The 25,124-nt window shown below is 37.9% G+C and overlaps 4 protein-coding genes across 6 annotated transcripts; 3 read left to right on the forward strand and 1 right to left on the reverse strand.

The window, feature by feature from the left end:
* The first annotated feature begins 3,540 nt into the window (after nt 1-3,540).
* LOC306893847 (uncharacterized protein) lies at nt 3,541-8,014 on the forward strand. The gene is made up of 6 exons (XM_079455928.1): nt 3,541-4,637; nt 6,687-6,754; nt 6,897-6,965; nt 7,375-7,426; nt 7,529-7,565; nt 7,657-8,014. The coding sequence occupies exons 1-6, from the start codon at nt 3,950-3,952 to the stop codon at nt 7,703-7,705; spliced, it is 963 nt and encodes a 320-aa protein (XP_079312054.1). The 5' UTR covers nt 3,541-3,949; the 3' UTR covers nt 7,706-8,014.
* A 469-nt stretch (nt 8,015-8,483) lies between these two features.
* nosip (nitric oxide synthase interacting protein) lies at nt 8,484-11,970 on the forward strand. Of its 2 annotated transcripts, XM_079455927.1 has the most exons (10): nt 8,484-8,560; nt 9,194-9,295; nt 9,429-9,534; nt 9,685-9,766; nt 9,923-10,052; nt 10,182-10,324; nt 10,718-10,834; nt 11,293-11,363; nt 11,482-11,590; nt 11,686-11,970. In XM_079455927.1, exons 2-10 carry the CDS (start codon nt 9,226-9,228, stop codon nt 11,755-11,757), a joined length of 900 nt encoding a protein of 299 aa, XP_079312053.1. In that variant the 5' UTR covers nt 8,484-8,560; nt 9,194-9,225; the 3' UTR covers nt 11,758-11,970. The 2 variants fall into 2 exon arrangements, with proteins under 2 accessions (XP_079312053.1, XP_079312052.1); XM_079455926.1 differs by lacking the exon at nt 8,484-8,560 and having other exon boundaries at nt 9,014-9,295.
* Nucleotides 11,743-15,087, reverse strand: rcn3 (reticulocalbin 3, EF-hand calcium binding domain). 2 transcript variants are annotated; one of them, XM_079455929.1, is made up of 8 exons: nt 15,006-15,086; nt 14,437-14,669; nt 14,160-14,353; nt 13,791-13,963; nt 13,612-13,672; nt 13,435-13,526; nt 13,233-13,340; nt 11,743-12,136 (listed from the first exon to the last, which is right to left on the reverse strand). In XM_079455929.1, exons 2-8 carry the CDS (start codon nt 14,649-14,651, stop codon nt 12,029-12,031), a joined length of 951 nt encoding a protein of 316 aa, XP_079312055.1. In that variant the 5' UTR covers nt 14,652-14,669; nt 15,006-15,086; the 3' UTR covers nt 11,743-12,028. The 2 variants fall into 2 exon arrangements, with proteins under 2 accessions (XP_079312055.1, XP_079312056.1); XM_079455930.1 differs by lacking the exon at nt 11,743-12,136 and adding an exon at nt 12,248-13,072 and having other exon boundaries at nt 15,006-15,087.
* A 4,051-nt stretch (nt 15,088-19,138) lies between these two features.
* Nucleotides 19,139-24,907, forward strand: pax10 (paired box 10). Its single transcript, XM_079457797.1, has 8 exons — nt 19,139-19,405; nt 21,069-21,234; nt 21,600-21,767; nt 21,947-22,029; nt 22,156-22,306; nt 22,471-22,541; nt 23,311-23,455; nt 23,625-24,907. The coding sequence occupies exons 2-8, from the start codon at nt 21,129-21,131 to the stop codon at nt 23,723-23,725; spliced, it is 825 nt and encodes a 274-aa protein (XP_079313923.1). The 5' UTR covers nt 19,139-19,405; nt 21,069-21,128; the 3' UTR covers nt 23,726-24,907.
* Nucleotides 24,908-25,124: the final 217 nt, after the last annotated feature.

Raw genomic sequence — 25,124 nt, forward strand, 5'->3', positions numbered from 1 at the left:
TTGATTTGTATTCTTAATCTTTACTATTGCCCATTTGTAATGACCTGTCTCCTTTTGAGAAGCATTTGAATCCTAGGTTGGCATGGTCTTAGTTTCCTACAAGCCTTACATGGCAAGAGCATAGGCCAGATGAGGATCAGGTTGTCAACTTCTGTAACTGTGGAGGGAGGAGTGGTGGGGGGGCTCAACTCATCCAAGTATCTCTGCTTAATTCTGACCGAAGCTAAATCATCATTTCAGCCCAGTTTTAGCTGTTCGCTCGCTGTGAACGTGAATATGCTGCTGTGTTCAGAACAGGTTAAACTGCGTGAGAGCACATACCCAGTGAATGTTTACTTACAACACTTTGTCAGAATTAACCTTTAAAGTTTTAAAAGGTTAAATGTCAGCTTGTACATGGACGGAGTCCTTGGCTGTAGTGGCTTAAAATGATGCAAAATACAATCAAGTGCATTTTCGTTGCCTCTTTATGACGATAAATACACATCAAGCTAAAAAATACATCGGACTTATCATAATGAATGGTTAAATAAAGAACACAATAATAATGTTTCTAACACATGCTGCAGGATATACCTAAAGATATTTAAGTTATGTTGGCTGTAAAGAGAAATGATCCGGCTCAAGCATCATTTTACAAAGTTCTTGTTTAAATGCTGCATCATGAAAAAAGTGGGTCAAATACAGATGCGAGGCAACGTAAGCTCAGCTGTTCTCTTTAAAGTAGAAAGACAAGGATAAAGGAGAGAAGATGATCTGGGCACATATATCTCACAGGCATGTCTGCATACATATCCACTTTCAACCACACTGCAGTTTAACTGCTTGCTACACCAGTGCACCTCCCTGCTGTTTTAGTTAATAGTGTATGGTTAAATGCAATGCGGTTTGATTCCTAGAGGTGCATTTATAATTATTTTCATAATTAGATGATTATTTAGTAGTGGACTTGAATTACACGCGAAAATAAAAATCCTCCAATAGCTTATTCACCCTCATGTTGTTCAAAATCTGTACATGACCCTTTACCCCATGGAACACAAAAGATACAGCGGGTAAAATAAATATTGAACATGTCACCATTTCTATCAGTAAATATATTTCTCAAGGGGCTGTTGACATGAAAATTTCACCAGATGTCGTTAACATCCCAAATATTACATTCAAAAGGAAACAAAACAAATAACTTCACAAGTTAAGTTTATGTACTCAAATAGAATGACACAGGGGAAAAGTATTGAACATGCTTACTGAAATGGATTTAATACTTTGAACAAAAGCCTTTGTTGGTAATGACAGCTTCAAGACTCCTCCTGTATGGAAAAATTTGTTGCATGCATTGCTCCGGTGTGATTTTGGCCCATTCCTCCACACAAATCTTCAAATCTTGAAGGTTCCGTGGGCCTCTTCTATGAACTCTGATCTTTAGTTCTTTCCATAGATTTTCTATTAGATTGAAGTCAGGTGATTGGCTGTGCCATTCTAGCAGCTTTATTCGCCATCTTCAAAACCAATTGAGAGTTTCCTTGGCTGTGTGTTTGGGATAATTCTCTTGCTGAAATTTCCACCCTTGTTTCATCTTCATCATTCTAGTAGATAGCAGCAGATTTCCCAGTGCCGAATGCTGAAAAACAGCCCGACACCATGATGTTCTCACCTCCGAACTTCACTGTTGGTACAGTGCTTTTGGGGTGATGTGCAGTGCCATTTGACCTCCAAACATGATTATGTCTAATCATGTCTATTATGGCATCCAAAGAGTTTGATTTTGGTCTCATCTGACCAGACCGTATTCTCACAGTATTTCACAGGCTTGTCTAAATGTTATGCGACAAACTTTAACGTTTTGTTTTCAGCAATGGAGTCTTGCGTGGTGAGCGTGCATACAGGCCACTGCGGTTGAATGCGTTACTTACGATTTTCTTTGAAACAATTGTACCTGTTAATTCCAGGAACTCTTCGGATTATTCTTTTTACTCCTCTGTCAGAAATCTTGCGAGTAGGTATGGTGAAATTATGTTCTTTCCACTTCCGGATTATGCCCCAACAGTGCTCACTGGAACATTCAAATGTTTAGAAAGCCTTCTATAACCAATGCCGTCAATATGTTCCACAACAATATGGTTACAAAGGTCTTGCGCAAGCTCTTTACTCTTCACCCATTATGAGATGACACCTTGGTAATAAGACACCCTTTTATATGCCATCAGTTAGACTGAACCAGCTGATGTTAATTTCCATTGACAAGGGGCAGGATTGCTTTCTAATTACTGATAGATGTTAATTACTGGAGTTTTGACTTTCCATGCCTTTTTGCATCTCCCGTTCTTCATGTGTTCAATACGTTTTCCCTATCTCATTCCATTTTATTATATATAACTTAATTTGTGAATGTATTTGTTTTCTTTTCTTTGTTTGTATTGCTTATTTGGATTGTTACTGACATCTGGTAAAAATTTTATTTCCGCAGCACTTTGAGAAATATATTTTCAGAGAAAAATGGTGACATGTTCAATACTTATTTTACCCTTACATTTAGAAATGTCTGAGGGGTTTTGTGTCCATACAATGGAAGTCAATGAGGGCCAGTGTTGTTTGGTTACCAATATCTCATACTGGGTCACAGCTTTTTGGTTGATTATTGTTTACACAAATAAAAGATGGAGACATGTGGAAAATAAACTAATAGAAGAGGAAATTAATAGAATTTCAAGAGGGACTATAGATACTGTAGAGAGATACATGAAGGCACAGCTGTGTGATATACTGTGCTGGTGGAGCAGGTCTATGGGGAGTCCGTGGTGCACTGTGCCAGGGAAGGTCACATTACCCTGACTGTGTTGTAGCAAGGTTTTAAATAGAGAGAATCACACCCCACCCAGCCTTCAGTGAACTATTTTGGGGACACATGAGTGGCAGAGGGTCGGAAGGCCATTACTGTCATGGCCAAGATTGACAGACCGCTGTTTTAAAAAATAAAAGTAAAGACCTGATCAGCCAGCATGTGTGCGGGTGTTATATGTGGGCAGGCCCAGCTTTTTTATTTTTATGTATTCATTGACAACTCAATTTATGACCAACAGGTCACAAAAAAATTAACTTGTAAATACTTTTAATTTAATGATGTACATACATAGTAGAATGCGGGGCACACGTGCATTTTGCAGGACCATGGAAAACTCTGTGAACATTCTTCTAAAGCATGTGCTGATATCTTCATCTCACATTTGGATTCATTTAACTATCCCTCTTCTTTGCTCATCTTCTTGATATAGACTGTTCCTCCACCCTCTTCTCTCGATATATGGTAATCCTCTCCTTGGAGCCCCACCCCGCCCCCCATTGCCGTCTCTAAAGTTATACCCCACCATCTCATGACGGTAAAAAAGTACAGTATGCCACCGGCCTCTCTCTATCACCTCCAGCCTAAAGTGCATGGATAGCGGTGGCTGTTAAGGCTTCCAGCACTTGCCCCTGTCACTCATTTCCTATGGCCTCCGCCCCCATCTCATTTTACCCCCGAGTAATTCTGTCTGTCTGTCTCTGCCCCATTAGTGAGGTCCGTGCTGCAGACACTACCTTGCCCACCACAAGCTCTTCCTAGTCTTATAACGCTAAATCAATGCAGAGGGAACATTTTTGCTAATTGTCTGTGATTTGTCTGTGATTTTAGGACACCCAACAGACACCTTATTTTGAAGGGATCTCATAGTGTTCTTCTGTCACTGGGAACAAGCTTTTGGACTATTGGAATACTTTGGACCTCACGGCTTGATTCATCACCTGTTCTACCTCGAAAGGGTGTTTTAAAGTGTGATTGCTTTGTGAGTGTGCTTGTGAGTGTGTGAGGATCTAGGTGGTGTACGCTTAGGGGCTTTGATTTGACAGGTGCACGTGAAGGAGCGTTGCACTCAGGTCTCTGTGTTTGGATTTACTTACCTGACCAGTCATGGCTACTCTCAGAAGTTTGCTGCTGGGGCTTTTGCTGGCCCTGCTTTGCTCTTTTCAGACACCCTTGGCCCCCTCTGCCTCTGTTAAAGCCCAGGATTTGCCGCTCATCCACGAGGAAGGCCTGATGGCTGATGATGACGATGATGATGACGATGATGATGACGATGATGACGACGACGACGATGATGACGATGATGATGACGATGATGACGATGATGACGATGATGACGATGATGACGACGACGATGATGATGATGATGACGACGACGATGACGACGACGATGACGACGATGATGACGATGATGACGATGATGATGATGACGACGATGATGATGACGACGATGACGACGATGACGACGACGATGATGATGATGATGACGACGATGATGATGACGACGACGACGACGATGATGATGATGATGATGATGATGACGACGATGATGATGACGACGATGATGATGACGACGATGATGATGATGACGACGATGATGATGACGATGATGACGACGATGATGACGATGATGACGATGATGATGACGATGATGATGATGACGATGATGATGATGACGATGACGACGATGATGATGACGATGATGATGATGATGATGATGATGATGATGATGATGATGACGACGACGATGATGATGACGACGATGATGACGACGACGATGATGATGACCACGAAGGTACGTAAAATTGCTCTCAACATAGTGTAGAATCCTCTCTCATATCTCAATTATGTGCCCCCTCTCTATGCCCTACATAATTATTTTTCACCTAATTGGGAAAGAGAGGGGAGGAGCAAGGGGGCCCTTTGGCCACTCCCTCTTTCTTCACCTCAGCTCTGCCACAAAATATTGCTAGTTTTGTTTGTAGTCCAATCAGTCAGTCCTATTATGCAATTAGATCGCTCCAAGCTTAGCAAAAAGCCCCACCTCCTCCCCTCTCCAGCTGTCCATCACCCTGGCTGTCTTTGACTCTCTCTGTCTTCTCTTCCCTGCCTAAATAGAGCTTTGAGTTCTGTGGGCCCTCTGAAGGCGGACTGCTTCAAGTCCTGATGCGCAGTACAGTACAGTGCTTATGAACTGAGGACTTAAGAAAGAAAAGAGAAAAACAAACCCAGCGCTGCAGTCTGAGCCCGAGGCCTCACATTGGCCCAATAGATCAGATCGTTCTTTGATTTTTGTCTCGTTTGAAAGAGCGGGTTCCACCCTTCCTTCATCCCTCTAATTATCCTGTATGAATTTGGATTTTTTTTTCATGGATTTGTGTCACTTTGTGAAACTACAGAGAAAGAAAGAGAGACAGGCAGATGTAGCGGGGGAACAGTACCACAGAGAGCAACATGCGATATTAGGGGACCTATAGAGAGAGAGAGAACGAGAGAGAGAGAGAGAGAGAGAGAGAGAGACAGGAGGATGTTGGATGGTTGTGGGGAAATATAGGAAGGCAGGCTGATTGGACAGATTGATTCTCGATTCTCTCTCTTTCACTACATCTCTCAGATCTCATTCTTTCTCTGTAGAGATTCTCCTTTACACAGCAAAAACCAAGTCCTGATCTCTCTTGTCTTTGTCTTTTTATTTTGACATTATGTGATTCTTAAATTATATATCTACTTTATAGATTTATAAAATGTACATGTTGTCACTATTTATGCTAATCTCTATTTATTTCATTTTGCTTGCCAAAGGATTCTCAGAATAGTTGCTCAAAGAAAAAAAACTACCCTCTCAATGTACGTTAGCATTAGCAATAATTTCTTTTATTCTGTGTTTTCTACAACATTTTAACGAAATTGAATAGGTTACATGTAGCATAGAAGAACAACACTTTGCAACCGTCTCAGAAACACATGGACATGGATCTATCAGGGTAAAAATGTATGAGCTATTTTATGAAACATCAGTCTGAAACAGCATCTGTGCGAATGCCAGCAGAGAGGTAGCAAAAGAGAGAGAATGGTAATTCATCTTTGACATATTCCACATACACAAACAGGAAATATTAGAGGGGAACAGGAAATACAGCAACTATCAGGAGATGCAAGAATATATCTGTTTAGATTGAATCCTTTTTCTGTTAGTACTGTATGTGTTAGTTTATTTTCATCGTGTTTGTTTTTTTCATTCTCTGTTTAGTGTAATATCTGCTCTGTCATCATACTAAGCAGCACAATGGTGTTTTGTACAAAGCATCACATCTCTTAACCCCACTCTGAAACGAATAAATCAAATGATCCTGTGTTACACGGTGTAATTTCTGGTACCTCTGTTCTTTAACTATACATGAACATAAAACATGTTATGAATGTGTGTTGGAATATGTTTTACATAATTTGCCTTATCATTACCTCATTAGAAATTAATATGATCCTGGGATTGGATAATTTGTATTTAATTTATTTGTAAACTTTGATGAGAAATGTGGTTCATAAACTGTAGTACATTTACATAAAACTGCGAATATGTTTTAATAGTAAAGATTAAAGAAATAATGTAGCCTAATGATGTGTGCAAAGCTTTGAAAAAAGTTAAGCTCCACTTAAAGACGTTGTGTAGTTGGTAGTGTGTGTTTATAAAAAGTATGCACATCCATGTACACACAATTTAACAGAGACGCAGGAGAATGTGTGGTGAGTCATGTGTATACATGTGTGTGAGAGCAACTAATTCATTCTGATTCAAAAACAACAACAATGACAAACAAACAACCACTGATCACATTTCTTTTAGATGATGACGACGATGATGATGATGATTATCATGAAGGATCTGTTTGCTCATTCTGTGTCCACTGTGAGGTAGGATCCACTGAGATCTATTAGCACAATGAGTCCACTGTGCCTCTTAAAAATCTACAGAATCTATGTGCCTATTCACTACAGCTTTGATTATAACAACTGTTGGATTGTTACACATTTCATGTAGTAACGTCTCTTTCAGCATTGTGACAGTTGTGATAAGTGCCCATGTGAAAAGGGAGATGATTCAGAACACTGCGACTTCTGTGATGTAAGAAACCCACCTTTATCAGTTTTATATACAATAGCTATCACACACACACACACACACACATATATATATATTTTTCTATCATCTATATATAATATACAGTATGTATGTGCCCTGCCAGATGCATTTCTTTAGTTCTTTACCCAAACGATCCATTTCAGAAGAAAGGAAACAAAGTCATACACATCAGGGATGACATGAGAGTTCAGAAAAATGAACGTTCGTTAATGACTTAAGCACCCTTAGTATTATAGTAATGTGGCGCTATAACAGCAGGAGTTGGAAGTAAAAAAAACATATGGTTATGTGAAGGCAGAACTGCCAAAAGGACATAACCACATTGACTAACTTAAACATTTTTTATTGACAAGTTTATAACATTAAATGATCAACATAATCTGTCTTTTAGGACTGTGGAAAGTGCTACATCTGTCCTCTTTGTGATACCGTTTGCCAGCCAGGTGAGAGTCTAAAAAACAGTGTGATAAAAACTATTGTCTTATTTTGATTATTCAAAGTCCAATTATCTAATAAATAACATCATCACATTATTCCCTCAAAAGGTGGTTTCATCGACTCCGTGTCTGGTTCTATCTACAAGTAAGATAATATTCTCCTGATAACTGTAAAAAAATTAAGTTACATAAACTATAAAAGTATATCATAATGTGCCGATTTTCTCTTTTTAAAGGACTGTCGCGGATGTCTTTATCGATGATGACGACGATGACGACAACTAAGTCCACTTGTCGCCACCATGTGGCTAAAAGAGGAACGAGCACTTGGGCGTTCCCTTTAAAAAACTTTAAGATTTACATTGTAGCGATATGTTTATTGTTGTTACGTTATTACTCTCGTTGTGATCTGAACACATTACACGCTACACTCTAGTCAACACATAATACACGTGTATTTAACCTGAATTACGTTTAAATGAACTGAGTAACATTTTTTCTTTAAAAATATATGAATTGTTATTTCAAACCTAACTGTGTTGTTTTGACACTGAATTTTACCGAATAAAATGATGAGAAGTTTTATTTAGGTGTAAGTTTATTGTCTAATGCTGTCAAAAATACACTTCCCCGGACAAGTGGTCTGAAATTTTAATTGATCATTTCAAGTTAAAAGGTTATAATGACAATGATTATTTTAACTTGCAATCCCATTTTCAATGATAGTGATTTCGAAAATAACATCGAACAATAGAAACCATCACGGAAATTCCAATGGTTTCTATTTAAAAACATTTGTAGCTTGTTTATTAATATCCCACCAATATAATCCAACACATACCAATAGACACATTTCCATTAAAACCAAAACAATTCCCATTAGAAACAGTCAATCCATCAACGTTTTTATCGTGTTTTGGGCATTGTTTTTTTGTAATTTGTAACCTTAGCGCAATGAGTTATTCCTCAACTTAAAAAAGAATGATCACGTCTGTTTAGATATATAATAAAATATACAAACAGCACAGTATGTTATAAAGATAGCGTAACACGGCCCATACACGACTGTTATTCTGAAATATCTGGTGACCCAGGAAGTGAAACAACATACAGATTTCTTCCGGTTCGTGAACGTAAGAGGTAAACATCAACTTAAATGCTTTTTCCTATGCGTTTTAATACTTCACATAGCTTTTCTCTATAGTACAAAACCATGTGTATGATAACGTCACATATGTATTTACCGTTTATAAGTTCGTAGTTTTATGTTTTGTTAAGAGTTTCCAGGTAAAGAAAGCCATCACGCTCTCTAAAATCTCAAAACTCAGGACTTTTGATAACACCTAGAATAACTAAATCCACCAAAGGGGGTCGAGCTTTCTCATGCGTAGCACCTAAACTCTGGAATTGCCTTCCCGACACTATTCGAGGATCAGATTTAAATCTAGATTAAAGACACATTTTTCAGCCAAGCATTCAGTTAGTGCAAAATATGATAAATAATCCACCGGGAAACAGCAGTTATGAGATATTATTTACTATAATAATTTAACTTGCTATATAAACACCATGCACTGTGTTTGACCTTTTTGTGTTTTCGGTTTCTTAATTTCCCCTGTAAAGCTTCTTTGGAAAAATGCACATGATGAAAAGCGCTATATAAATAAAATTGAATTGAAATGGTCCTTACCATCTTGTGTAGAATCTTGTCCTGTGGGTGAATGTGTATTTATTTAGTACCGTTTAAAAGGTCAGTTTATATCTCCAAAATAGGTGCAAGTACTTTCATTGTGCGAAGGGAAAACATGACTCGACATGGGAAGAACTGCACAGCTGGAGCTGTTTACACTTATCACGAGAAGAAAAAAGATACAGGTAATATTCCTACTTTCCTGTTGAAATAACGCCGTATATGTGGGGTTGTTTCACAATCAATTATGATAATGAATGAAATAATAACATTGTTGCAGGAATATGACATATTGTGGATCTCTTTGAACTTTCTCAGCTTCGTCAGGTTATGGGACGCAGAGTTTGCGTTTGGGAAAAGATGCCATCAAAGATTTTGACTGCTGCTCTCTGTCCTTACAACCCTGCAGAGACCCTGTCATAACGTATGAACCACACTTATATATCTCTCTTTTACACGATTTCCTTTACATAGTGTTGTTTTATACTATGGGATGTATATTTCTTGATAGTTAAATTGACCACCAAAGTGATTTGCTTTGATTTCATCTGTGTGTGCTATTTGCTTATGCCAGTTTAGACGGATACATTTATGAAAAAGAAGCCATTCTTCAATACATCCTTCATCAGAAGACTGATATTGCCAAGAAAATGAAGGTTGTTTTACCTTAAACATGGTTCTTTCACTACCCCTACACCAATTAACCAGTATTTACCTTTATGCCAAATAACCCTGGTTACTACGCTTTTACTATTGGAAATCCATGGTTCGTTTTCCTAAGGTTTTTCTAATGCTGTCATATGTTAATGTAGGCATATGAGAAGCAGAAACAGGCATTGAAGAGTGATGGCAAGCTGGAGTCCAAGGAGAGAGAGAGAGCAGATAAGTTCAGAGAGCGAGAGAACAACATTGTGTCCAAGCCGATCAACCCCTTTACCTCAGGTATGACTACTGGATGATAGGGTCAAGGAAATGTAAACTAAAGTATAATCCAGTTACACACACATTGATTAAAACCACTGTGTAAACAGTCCTTGCTGAATAATTTGAATAATCGGATTGTCTCTGTAGATAAATCTAAAGATGAAGGAAACCAAGCCAGCTCCTCCAGTTCTAACTCATCAGCAGGAGAGGCTGGTACTGTTTCAGCTCTGCCCAGTTTCTGGATCCCCAGCCTCACACCAGAGGCCAAGCCCACCTTACTCAAAAAACCTGTGAGTATAGATCTTTTACTTTCCCCTTTCTCTGCTAGCCTTGTGTCACTTAACATCTGCTGTTATTGAACAGTGTTACACAAGACTCTTATGTTCAACCTGCAATCAGTTTGCCTGCTACTACTGCCAACTGTTCTTTTGGTCGGTCATAATGCCCTTGATAAGCTTGTTTGTCTTTTTTGGTCCTGTACAACACATGAGTAATCTTTAATGTCAAAACTGTGTGCCGTCACCCTCTTTCTAAGTTTATCCCCCAAAATCACATGAGTCATGTTCAGATTAATATTTGTCTTTTAAGCTATACATGTAATAAACATATTTGGATAGATTCTGATCCCCTCTTCGGGACTTTCTTGTTTGTTGTTAACTTTTTCCCATCTACTGCTTTCTCAGTCAAAGACGGTGTTGTGCCCCATGTCAGGACGTCCCTTGAAGATGAGTGATTTGATTCCTGTACGCCTCACTCCCCTGGACCCCAGTCTGGACAGGGTGGCCCTTCTCACACGCCAAGTAAGTAGCTGACTAAGCCCATTTTCCTTGTATAACACTTTATACAAGCACACATGATGAATACAAAAAAAGGCAAAGAGTGCTCTTTGGATAATCCAAGGTAATGCTTGATCAAAAATAGAAAACTACTCCAAGGTACTCGTGTGGTAAAGTTAAAAAGCCTTTAATAGACAGGCCTATGTGGTTTATTAATATGAAAGAGTAAATCTACGATTCTTCCTGAAGAAGGCTGTGTACGCTAAAACACGTAGATTTACTCTTTCATAATTTTAAACCATGTGACCCTGTCTATTAAAGGCTATATAACTATACCGCACGAGTGCCTTGGAGTATTTTTCTATTTTTGATAAGCACACTTGAATTAGAGTTTTTCCTTTGCAGTGAACTGCATGGTTAAATTTTTGTAATATATTCTAAGATGTGTTTTGAATAGTTATTATATTTTCTGCTTTGCTCAGGACAGATACGTGTGTGCAGTGACCAAAGATACACTCGGTAACTCGGTGCCCTGTGCAGTTCTCAGACCCTCGTGAGTTTGACCGTTACACTGTTTTTTAAAATATAGTATTATGAGATAATATTTAAGGACTTTACATACTTGATCCTTCCCCTCACGATTGTCTCTCTTTTTATGGTCTTTCCCCAAGTGGAGTGGTAGTCACAATGGAGTGTGTAGAAAAGCTCATACAGAAAGACATGGTTGATCCAATAACTGGAGACAAACTTAAGGAGAAGGACATCATACCCATGCAAAGGGTGCGTAGGAGAGGTCAAGTGCAGAAAGAGTGTTGCCACAGTACAAATGAAGTCATTTTGAAGGTGTTATATTTGAAATTTTTCTTTATGCACAGGGTGGGACTGGCTTTGCAGGTTCAGGAGTGGATCTCAAAGCTAAAGAGGCCAGACCTGTCATGCAAGCTTAAATGATTTATTGCTCACTTTGACCCTTTGAATATTGTTATCAATTCAGCTAGGCTTTTTTGCTTTCTGTTGTTGTTGTAATGTTTGGTAAGTGGTAATTAGAGTCATTTGGTGTCTATTGTTTAAAGATAATTTTAGATTTAATTAACGTTACGCATTTATATACAATAGTCTTTAGGTTCTTTTCTTAAATAAACCATTCATTTTACACCGTTCTAAAGTCACTTGTTTTTTTTTATAGTTTAATGAGACTCTGAGGTTGTGGTTAGGTGGTTAAAGCTCATCATGATTATCCACTACCAGGGTCCCATAATCAGTTATGGTGCTGACCTTAATGAAATCCATTCTATCCAAGATCTCACTGATAGAGAGACGACCGTCCTGAGAATGAAAGGTAAAGTGTGTAATTTCTGTTCCACTTTTCTTTAACAGAAACCAGCCTGAAACCGATCACCAAATCTTGATATGTCAAAGTTGGTCTGAAACTTGTTTTGATTTCATCACAGTGTTGATACATAATTTATAAATGCATATTAGGATAAAATAGAAGAAAGTATCTGAACATCAAAAATTACACACTTTGTAAATCACCATAGTGAAATCTGCTGGTTAAAAATTTGCTTTGATACGCCTTTTTGATTGAATGTTATTCTATTAAGAGCTGAATTTTTCAAGAGGATTAAAATTAAACCCCACTCCAAAATTAATCCAAAAAAACCAACATGGCTTTATTTAGAATTCACAGAGAGAAAAATGTTCCACGAGTATAGTGTCAATCACTTTTGTCTCCTCCCACCTACACCACCCCTCCTAGAACACGTCTCGCTTTATGTAAGTGATATGATAAATGTGAAATCACAGACCACTGATGTGAAATTTCATCTAATTTGAGTCTATCTGCAGCTTGCCCTGATGGAGTGTCTTATTGTAAAGGAATGTGAGTGTTCCTTGTGTGTAAAGTATGTTTTGATCTGAAAACGGTAATGTAGGAAATAAACCTTGACAATAAATAAAACTCTATCTGACTCACTTAATGAACATTCTTGTTTCATTCTTATAACCATGAAGCCCATCCCTTGATTTTTGATTCTGAAAATGTTCCCACCAAACCCATTAAGGTAAATCATTTTTCATATTCACTGCCCTGTCTCCTCTACATCTCACACCAAAAATGTATCCCACCCAATTCAAGACACATATATGAGATTATTAAAGCTCATCGTGTTTTTTGGTGAGATCCTCTCCATAATTAGTCGCCTGGCTCCCAACAAACATGTTCCAGTTTGCCAGAATCTCCTTCTTGGTGATTTTGTCGTCCTGGTTAGTCAATTACATGGTTGCAAGTCCATTGTGATTCATTGGTAGTGAATTAAAAGGAAGAGGACAGATAGAATAAAAAATTCAATTAACCAAAATTGATTCATTTTTTTCATCATTTATGATATCACCCAAACATAGCCTAGTAAGTGTCACTTACATTATCTTTGTCAGTTTCGTGAATGAGATGCTTGGCCTCATTATCAGCATGATCCACCTCTCCTGGAAGGATCCACTGAGCTACTTCACTGGCATCAAGAAAACCATCCTAAAATAACACAAACCATGAAGGGGAACCACGTCATGAAAATGTATTTTCCATTCACAGGTACTGATTCACAGGCTTACTTTCAATCACATACCTTGTTAACATCTCTGATCTCTAAAAAGTGTTTCTTTTCTGTTGTGACCCAGTCTGGTTCATTCTCTCCATCTTCAGCGTTAAACATGTCCCCTTGAAGGTAAAATAAACAGAATTGTCAATATTTTTATTATTTCGCCACAATATCACATCTGATGTTGCTTAAAGGTGAGAATACCTATGTATTCCTGTAGATCAATTTTCTTGTCCCCATTCTTGTCAATGTCCTCAATTGTTTCCTGTAAAAATAAAAGGGCTTTGTTTTAGAAAACATACAAAGCATGTCTTCAATTCAGTTACTTTCTTTGAACGTGTTTCTTTGTATTATTTTTTTTATCATTGTATCCATTTCCTAACCTGTATCACAATGTCTTTCATATAGTCAAACTCCTCTGGATGAAGGAACGCAGTGAACTCCTCTCTGGTTGCGATACCATCTCCATCCCGGTCTGCATTTTTAAAGCGCCTCTCATCTCTACTGAGCATGGATCTGTAACTTACCTTATCATCAACATCATCAAACTCTTCATCTGAAATACAGTAACATTATTGTACATTTTGATTATTTATTAAAACTTTATTTTTAAGTTAAATGTGCTGAAGTTTATCTGCATTTTGTTCTTTTTTATTACCTAAAAATACAATACGGTGTAATATATATTATAATGGTGACAATCTCATATCTCCCATTAAACATAGTTTTTCTTTGGTGCTTGTTTCAATTACCCATGTAAAATCCATAAGTGGTGTTCTTATACTCGTTCCATGCAATCTTCCCATCCTTGTTCTGGTCGTAATCCTTCCAGTGCTTGTCCACGTTTTCCTCAATGTATCTCCTCTGCCTGTGTTTAATCCACTTGTGGAGCTCTGCATGGCTGATGAACCCATCTTTATCTGTATCTATACGTTCCACAATCTTTCTGCATGCAGAATGTACAAAAATAGGTTAGGAAACACTAATAGATATGTAAAGATAATTATTCTGCAATTTTTGTGTGTTTACCCTAATCGCTCTTTGCTTTCTTCGGGGCTCAGCTGGTCAAAGGTCTTGGCTTCTTCTTTGCCCAGGAAGGCCTCGTGGTCATATTGGAAGCTATGAGCATCATCATGATCATGGTCACTGAGGTCATGCTGACGGTGTACGCGCTTCTCCTGTGCAGGCACAGTGACTGTGACCCCCAGAAATAGGGCAAGTGTTACCAAAAAGAGCAGCTGCATATTTTCCCTGATGTGTGTCTGTGTGTTAGGGAGCGAGAAAGAGAGATCTGTTTTCTGGGTGCATGACATAAAAAATGTACATGACAATGTAATTAGTATAAAATCAAAACGATTTACATTCATTTACTTTTATTATCAGTGGTCTCGTTCAAAATATGCAAATAATAATGGCCATTTTTTTATTCTGTAAATTATAAGAATACGTTTTAAAGCCTAATCATACAAAGAAAACGAGATACATTGACTTTTTTGCATTGCGCTGATTTTCAGAAAGGAATAACATTGAGTACATGCACCAAATCCACAGTTTAAAGTCACAACTTTAAATTCAGATTTTTTTCAGAAATTGCTTACCAATCCTGCAGTGATTTCTGCTTCAATACACCCGTTTATCTTAAAAGTTGACGAGTACGCGTTGGCACTGTTCTTTAAAGTGCACGTAAAAGTAGGAGGAGTCATCGACGTTACGTGCCACAAAATGCTATACTGATATGAAAAGCAGCCAATCGGATGACGATAGTAGGCGGGCTTCGTCAAAGTTTTAAATTCTACTGGCTATGAAACGCCACGTTGACACGCGAACGCGCAATACGGCAGGCGCGTTTCAACAAAACGAAAAAGTTTCGAAGACTCATGTGTTTGGAGAGATAGACGTGTACAATATGACTGGAAACATTCATTTAAATAAGGAAAATATGCATGTTGGGTGAATCCATGTCAATGGATTTTAATTCGAGATTTGTATGGCATTTTAAAATGTAATATTCGAATTAATTTTTAACTTCCATAATATAGGCTCAATAACCATATTGTTGTTTACTATTGGTAATATATTCGTTTTATATCGTTTATATATCGTTTCTGAATTTGTATTTTATGGGGAAAGGATAGTTAAAATAAAATGTAAAAAAATGTTTTCTGCAGAATTTTGCAGGCAGGAGAGAAAAATGTGTTCTTTCTTATTGTCAACATCAGATTGTTTTTAAACGTGTTTACAACATGTAAGATGTCCCCAGGACCACTTGGTCTACAAATAAATGAATAAAACCTTGCCAATATGTGTGGTTAATATGGTCTAGCCAGGATGCTTTAGCAATTTGAGATAGAGAACATCATATTTTCAGAACTGACATGTTTAGCCCCAGAGCCTAATCCCTAAAGTTGCTTATATAGTTGTAGCTATGAACCTTTTCTTCAATGGAATTTTCAAATATAATTTCCTTATACCCAGGGGACAGCTGCAGAAAGCAGGCATTCACTTTTCTTTTCAATTTTTTTAAATTTCTTTGTGATCAATCACTGGGAAAAATGTGAATAAGAGAATTCATTAAATTTTTTACATCCTTTATACTAGAAACATGTTTAACCTTTGATCAAGTAAAACAATTAAACCTGTAAACTTGGTATTGACATATTGCTGTTTTTTTCCAAATAAGCTCAAAAACGCATTTGGTTATGAGACATTAAAATATTTGCACATATGGATGCTTGTACCATTAAACATTTTCTCTCGTCTTTCATCCCTTATTCCATCGTATGTTGTGCTCTTAACTTTTCACACCTGCCCTTTTTCTTTCCCCCTTTTGTCTCTTTCCAAACACACACAGCTCTTCCTCGCTCAGTCCTCACCCCTCTTTCTCTCTGTCTGTGTATGCGTGTGTCCCCTCTCTTCTCTCTCTTTGCCTGTGGCGGTGTGTCTACTACCATAGAGCAATTGAAGGTGACAGGGCCAGAGAGAGAGGAGGGGAGAGGGAGGACGTGGCACTCTGTAGCCTGGGGGCACACAACAACACACAGAGAGACAGAAAGAGAGAGATGGGAAAAGAAATGGGAAGGCAGAGACGACAAAATAAGGCGGAAGACAAGTGCTCAGGGCCAAAGCGGATGACACGGAGTGATGGAGGGGTTGTGGGCCTAATGAATTATTTGTTATTGATGCATTAACATCGAGGCCCTTTACCGCCGCAAACGGGATATCAAGAACAACGCTTATACCTTAACCACACATACGTGCGCTCTCATACATGTTCACAGATTTTTTTAAAGGCCTTGATGTTAATTTGTCCCGGCATTGTTGCTATGGTGACCTCTCTTCCCCCTCCCCCCCAGCAGAGAGAGAGAGAGAGAGAGAGAGAGAGTGACAGGGATGAACTAACAAGACAGTGAAAAATGTGCCCCGAAGGAGCATATTCACTCACACACCAGCACACATAATAAACACACACTCGACGTCACATGTGCGGAACAAACTGACACAAAATATTAACAGCATTTAATTAGGATCTGCTCTCATTAGTTTTTTCTTTGGTGATATTTATAAAAAAGATGATCCCGGATAAAACATTTGTTTGATTTACTCAAAGATGCTCTTAAGTTTTTTTATTTGTGTGTTTCTGTCTATTTTCCATGTCATTGTCTTTTTCTATGAATCGCCTAAACAAGTGACAAAGAGAGAGAAGTAGGTATGGGGGGAGGTGGCGGATAGGTTGAGAGGAAGAGAGCGGAGGGTTTTGTCAACCGGAAATAAATAAAGCTGGCACCCTCCTTCTCCTCTGCCTCCTCTGTCTCTCGTTCTCGTGCCCTCTGTGTCCCCCTTCCTTGGTTTTTTCTACAAAGATACATCCATGGCCTCGTTATGTCTTTCTCTTTTCTCTCGTTCTGTTGCTGTTCTTTCTCTATCATGTGTATGCCACAATAAATGTATCGTGGTGTTGTGCTTTGGCAAAGTCTGTTAACCTGATATAGCTTGTCACATTAAAGGGATAGTTCCCCCAAAAAGTGAAAAATATGCCATATTCACTCACTCGCCTGTAGACCACAAAAGAAGATGTTAGAGATGATATTCACTCTTCCTTCATACTATGAGCATTTGCACACCAATAAAGCACCATAGGACAGTAGCACATATGATCGTCCTAGATTGTAGTTTTATTTAAAGTTTTCAAATTAATTTTTTTGTTTGTATCAGACAAAATTCAAGTAGATATTCACGAAAAAATATTCTTGTGAATGAAGTTTAAAATGATATTTTGGGTCAACCTTAAAGCACTTTTTTGGGCAGATGAGTGAAAGTGATTCTTCAAAAATATTATTTTGTCATAGTCTCTTTAAAATATTCACACAAGGTTTAATAGCAAAACAATGATGTCATAAGTTGTATAAAAAGTCAAAATATGAAATCAGAAAACTTAAAGGAACGATTCACCCAAACATGAAAATTATTTCATCATTTACTTCTCCTCAAGTTATTCCAAGCCTGTATGACTTTCTTTGTTCTGCTGAACACAAAAGACGATATTTTGAAAAATGTGAAAAACCAATGTGAGCATCATAGTATTAATCTACTATAGTAGTCAATAGTGCCCTAGAACAAACATTCTTCCATATATATTTTTAACAAAGCAATTTATACAGGTTTGGAACAACTTGAGTCCATAATGATGACAGAATGTTCATTTTTGGCTGAACTCTCTCTTCACTTTATCCCTAAAAGGTTAATGACCATACATCCTGGGTCTCACTCTAATAAGAAGGTTAACTTGGTCCTCTCTCCTCTCTCTCTCTCTCTCTCTCCCCCTCTCTCTCTCTTTCTCTCTCTCTCTCTCTCTGACTGTTTTTCTTGTATTTTAAAGTGTCACAGGCTCTTTGGTTTTAAAGATAATCCAATAAAATATGCAAATATATCATTGGAGTTGTGACAAAGTGCAGTGGCGGGTAAACACGTTGTATACACTCTGACGTGAATGTGCACATCAGAAGAGAGGCCCTCACACGCAGGTCTACAAGTTTCTACTGTTTGCATGCAAAAACAGTGCAAGGAGAACTTGATTATTATTTTCTCCTTATGAGCGGTTCTAAACAACAGTTTTTATTCTTATGCTATGATTTGATTACTGTCAGTCATACAGATCATTTATGCATTTGGCAGACGCTTTTATCCAAAGCAACTTACATTGCATTATCTAATACATTTTTTTCCAAGTATGTGCAAACCCCTGGGATCGAACCCACAACCTTGGCATTGTTAACATGCTCTTACCACTGAGCTACATGAAAGTGTATACGGATACATAAAAAGCAAATGTTATCTTTGAGACAATATAGAAATAGCTTTACTTCTCCTTTCTCCTCTCTTTTTCAGTATTTTTTTTTGCCTCACCTCTCTCTCTTTCACTTCATCACCCCTTTTCCTGGCATTAAGTCCAGGCCTGACACTGACACTGAGTCTGTGTGTCATCCCTCTCTCTCTCTCTCTCTCTCTCTCTCTCTCTCTCTCTCTCTCTCTCTCTCTCTCTCTCTCTCTCTCTCTCTCTCTCTCTCTCTCTCTCTCTCTCTCTCTCTCTCTCTCTCTCTCTCTCTCTCTCTCTCTCTCTCTCTCTCTCTCTCTCTCTCTCTCTCTCTCTCTCTCTCTCTCTCTCTCTCTCTCTCTCTCTCTCTCTCTCTCTCTCTCTCTTTCGCTCTATCTCTCCCTCGTTGCTTCAAGGACCAGAGTGCCTGCAGATGCATTTCTCTCTAGCCCACTGCCCCTCCCTCTCCTCCTCTCTTTCGCCCTGTCTAACTCTCTACATCTTTCCCTTTCCTCTCCTCCCATGCTCTCTCTCTCTCTCTCTCTCTCTCTCTCTCTCTCTCTCTCTCTCTCTCAAACACAGACTAACATTAACAAAGCAAGTGAGCAGGGAGAAGGAGGGATGAACAGAAAGTGATAGAGACACTGAGCAAGTGTGGACCACTTTTTCAATTCATTCATCTACCAGGTGAGTCAATATGTCTTCACTTTAGACAAAAAGAGTCAGAGAATATTAGACAGCTGACTTTTTTATTTGAAAGACCAGTTGTGAAAAATCTGAAAAACGGTTGGTTTGTTGTTAAATGTGGAATGGTTCCGGCCATTCTCAATACAATTTATTGCAGACCTGACCGTTGACATTTTTCTCATTTGTACACAACAGCATTTTACACAATAAATAAAATAGTTATATGTGCTTGTATTAGGCTTGGATTGAAAGTGTTACAATGTCATATTTAGAAAAAACTTTTCTATCTATGTATGATTGACAGAGCAATATTTTTGTATTTGTTACTACACTTTGTTTATGGAGGATTATTCATATGTATTTGTCTAGCAATGTGTCAGTTTGTGTATGCTGTTAAAGGTGTATTTGTGTTGGTAAAATATAAATATTGAACTCTTCTTAAATATTATCTTAATTTTTTATCGTTTATTGCATCAATTATTCAGAAGGTAAATAAAATTTGGTTACAAGTGCTTGTACTCTACTAGATGAACAAGTGTAAAGCACATTTCTCTAGTGTCCTCCACTGTGTTCACTTTGTAAAAGCTCACCTGCTTTCAACACTAACATTCTGGGTTCAATCCTCAGATGCGTTTGGTGTACTTATGTACATCTTGAATGCAATGTAATTTACTTTTAATCAAAGCGTCTGTTTTTCGTTCTGTGTGTCTTTTTCTGTTAACATGTACATTATTAATTTTCAGACAATTTCATGAAAAGAAAAAACATTTAACATTTTGTTTAGCATTCTTGCTTTTGAGAACCAATATGCAACCCTTTTCTCTCTTTCTAGATGAGTAGATCTATATATCTATATATATTTTTGATTATGGCCTCCATTTGTTAGTAGTTTTACGTTTTGAACTATCTGTGGACACAACTCTATCCAACAATATTTATTCATTTAGCGGAATAGTGCTCTATACATTCAATGCAAATGCTGGCTTTTGTTATGATTTTTATTTTCACATTAGGTGATGCCTCCATTCACATTGTGTTTTGCATCATAGTCGAAGTTTGCAGTTGAAAAAACCCACTAGTCTTATATTGCGCAGTGCATTTTTTAAATTTCTCTTTGTTTTCTAGGATTGTGTGTGTCTCTGTCTGTGTTGTGTGGTGTGGTGTGTCTCTGTGTGTATTGTAGTTAACATTAGTTGACAGTATTAGTCTCTCCAGTCATGCGTGTGTGTACAACGATGTCAGACTAGATGTTCTGTGCTTCTTAATTACTCGCTTCATGTGTGTAATGAACTCTGTGTGTGTGTATCTGTGGGGTTAATGTGTGTGTACACGTAGAAGAGATATGAAATGAAAAAGAGAGGGTTTACAATATTGAAAAGATATATAGCATTTGTATTTTCTTATAATTTATCAATATGAACGGTTAGGTAATATTTTTTACTTTGCATTTATTTATTTACCAAATACTTTTTTCCGAAGCAGCTTTACAAATTTGAAAGCATTAAGCAATAACTGCAGTCTTCAAAGCAAGAAAGAGTAAATTTTTTATGTCATTATAAACATTCATCATAATGCAACTGAGGTCACAAAAATGAGCAGATGTGAACATTACATGAATTCTGAAGTTTAGAATGAGTTATAACCTCTTTTTGTTTTCATGCAGGGTTGGAGTTGTCTGAATGATAGAAGGACAGCATCAGTGTTCTTTCACAGGTGATATTTGATGTATGATAATTTGACCATGCTGAATCTACAAAACAGCTCCAACTGGACTGGTCCAAACAACTGGTACCATCCGCCAGACACCATCACCCCACAACACGGAGCAGGTGTGTGAGTTTTTGTAAATAGTCAATTAAACATTGAAAACCAGCGAGGACATGATGCTTTTGTACATGTTTGTATTTGATTTGTGTTTGAGCTTTGGGTGATCCTGCAGTTTTTATACTTGACTGAGCACAAACAGGGGGTGCCAATAGCTACACCATCAGTTCTGGCCTTGACATCCTCTGTTTATTGTAGGAAATAATTAAATAATACGACAATAGATACTGAATTCTACCCATTCCCGCTGCTGTACATGAATATGGTTAAACTAGTGGTACACTAGACACAGGCCATCTTAATTTCTGTCTATATAATAATCCACATTGAAATGTAGCTCGCAGACATTCACATGCAAGTTGGTTTATAGATGGTTGCGTGGAGGATCTGAATGTGCAGATGGCTGGGGCTGGAGAAGGAGTGGTACAAGGAGAGAGAGATGAGGTGGACGAGTCACAGCTACACCTGCAGCTGAAGAGGAAGCTGCAGAGGAACCGCACCAGCTTCACCCAGGAGCAAATAGATGCCCTGGAGAAAGGTGTGACTCATCGCTCTTTCTCAGGCCGTGCTTTAATGCAAAGGCAACTTTTAAGACATCCTGGTTCTGGTCTCTTTTATGTTTTATTGCATTTTGATTTTCTCAAAATGTAAATTCATATTTTTTCTAAAGTGTGATTAATTGGGTACAACAATGTCTTATATGAATGTATCTTTTAGAGTTTGAAAGGACACATTATCCAGATGTCTTTGCTCGAGAAAGACTGGCAGCAAAAATTGATCTCCCAGAGGCTAGAATTCAGGTAACGGTCAAAATGTGAAGGATACTAATTAAGCAAACCAAGTTAAAGTGACAGTGCCTAGAAACAATAAATTAGGAGACTGACCACTATGCACTGACCCATATTGCTACTGTGGGTGATTGACAGGTATGGTTCTCCAATCGGAGAGCTAAGTGGAGGAGGGAGGAGAAGCTGAGAAACCAGAGGAGATCAGGGGGCACAAGTTCCTGTTCTCAGACACACACTCCACTGAGCACCTCCTTTAATTCCCCTGTATATCATCACAGCAACAGCTCAGGTATATTTTGCATTATACATATAACCTCACTAAAACATGAATGGTCTGTTTGCTATTGACAACACTGTTACAGTAGTGTTTGTTTCATCTTATGAGGTTTCATGTCTTAGTTGTCCACAACCCTTGATTTCTATACTCTTCTCTGCTCTTTTTTTAAATAAAAGGCTCAATGCACAGTCGAAGTGATTCGTCTCTCTCAGGCTATGGCTCCCTGTCAGTCTTCTCTAGTATGCAGGTAAATTAAATCTCACATCTTTAAATGCAAAACGACAGCATACAGCAATAGGCAAGATGTATGATCTTCCCTTCACCCCTTACAGTACAGTTAGTACATTTTTCTGAAATACACACATTTTTATTTTCCTATTATTGGTGAACTTTTATACAAGATTGGCAGATGCATGATAACATTTGCTTTCATGGTCATTAAAAAATAAGGCACTCTCAAACATAACATAACACAGCATCCACGTTCTTGTTTTGTTAAAGAATGCAAAACAGTGAATGCCTTCTACAACAGTGAATAATGCAAACAGAAATGCTAGTACACGCACTCATTACGCAACCGAAAGGTAAAACTAGGCAGGACTTTGACTTCGTCATTTATAATGGTTTAACAGCCCCCTCTAGTGGCTGCTTGTATGTTTGATTGAAGTTGCTGCAGTTTCTAAAAATAAACTTACAGCAGCCAGTTAAACAGAACAGTTTTATCCTATAATCCCCTCCCTTTAGAAAACTGAAAAACATATCGAGTATCATATTTATGACATTTCAGGTGAACTAATGTCTTAGTTTCCATCATATTTTGAGATGACATGCCTTATTACTGTGCTTGACTGTGGAACATCATAAAAACCACAGAGTAATCTTTAACGCTGATGTGGGTTGTTTCTTGCATAATCATAATGAAAAACACAACATATAAAGCTGGCATTTATTCTATTGATTTTTTAAATACAATGATGTTGATCTTTATTCTTTATTTCTGCTTTTCTCATCTCTAGTCTTTACCTACTCAATCTACTCCAACTTATTCCTGTATGTTGCCCCCTTCTCCTTCTGCCCTGCCCCCACTTGCTCGTAAATTTGACTCCTCATCTTACACCTCTCCCCACCTCCCGCCTCCTCCCACGGCCAGTGCAAACACAGGTGAGTGCAGTTCACCTCTTGCTTATTTCAAATTGCATATCAATACTATATACCCACAGTCTAAACGAATTGTGGATGTCACACCGTGGTTTCGTTTTGTGTTTCAAAAGTTATCCTTTGTTGTGGCTATGTGTGAAAACTTGTGTCAATAGGCCCCTGTGTCTTTCAGGATTCTTTCCCGGTGTTTCTACAGCGGGACAGACCTCAGTTCAGGGGAGTGACCAGGAGCTGGGACAAGGTCTGAGTCAGTACTGGACGAGACTGCAGTAATCAGCGCATCTTATCATCGTCAGACTAAAACAAGCAGAGCGTGTTACAGTACAATTTAAACTAGATCTTTAAACTAATTTTTCCCAAAAACCTGCCAACACACCAGACAACTGTTTGCATTTAGATCATTTACACATCAGGGAAGCAGTCTGTGTAAGCTATAATGCCATAAAAAGAAGACAGCTTTGGACCTCACAAAACTAACGGTAGGACTCCAGCATTTTTGCCCTGCACCTGTACTGTATAGGCACAAACTAGAATGGTTATCTTTCTCAATACTGATGGCGAAACAGTAACAGTATCTCAAATGATTAATTCAGATGGCCTGTTAAAGTGCAGATCAACAACCTGCCTTGTGTAGTGAAAATCTTTTTTTGTTTTATTAATGTGTAACTTACTTATTTGGGCAGTTTTATACTGATTGTATGTTTAAAGCTGCATCTAGATATCAAACATTGATATTATTTAGAGTAATCTTTGATCGATTTTCAAACATCTGGTATGAGCCTGTTTTAATTCAGCAAAGAATAAACAAGCCAATAGTACTATTGCACTGACGTGAAACAATCAATGACAATCAAGTCTAAAACTGTGATAAGCAGTGACAATCACTCAAATGCACTTATCTTATAGGAATTAAAGAGGAACATAAAACCGACAATCAAACGTTGTTGCAAAAGACTGCAAAGACAATCAAACATGAACAATCAAGTGTAATATACTGGAATATGACTAATGATTTATTACTGTAAATTGTTTAATGGACATTACTGTGATTTTGAATATCGCTTTATTTCACTTCAATGTAAAATTCATGTTTTTTTCTGTCAGACCCCATGACCCTGAATTTCACTGTAGAATTGTTTGAATGTGTGTGCATATGAAACAGTGAGAGAGGAGAGAGTGATAATGTTATTGTATTTAACATTAGAATTGTGAACAATTTAGTGTGAACCCTTTTGTGGAAAAACTTAACATTGAAATAAAAAATATTACAGTGAAAATTAGCAACGTGTAACAGTGTATGTGTGTGTGCCTTTTCTCAAAAAAATAACCATCTATTTAATCTATCTGTCTGTCTATTCCCTCTTTATCTTGTTCTCTAGAGTAATAGTGTAATGGTTAACTAGCTGCTGTTTGGGCTGTGTTTACTTATTACTGTCACTAAACAGTAGCATTTCCTGCCTGTGTGCTGGTGGATTTCCTGTTTTTGTTACTTGCATTACCACACCCATTGAAAATAATGTTCTGACAACGTTTTTCCCACAGGGGGTTGAAATGCAGACCGAGACGGACAGAATATAAGGTTACATGAACTACGAATGACCAAGATCCTGTTAGATTTGTGTTCCTCTCTCACATACAAAGAATGCATATTCATATTAGTCGGATCGTATAA

Source organism: Barbatula barbatula (assembly GCF_947034865.1).
Source record: "Barbatula barbatula genome assembly, chromosome: 5".
NCBI lineage: Eukaryota > Metazoa > Chordata > Actinopteri > Cypriniformes > Nemacheilidae > Barbatula > Barbatula barbatula.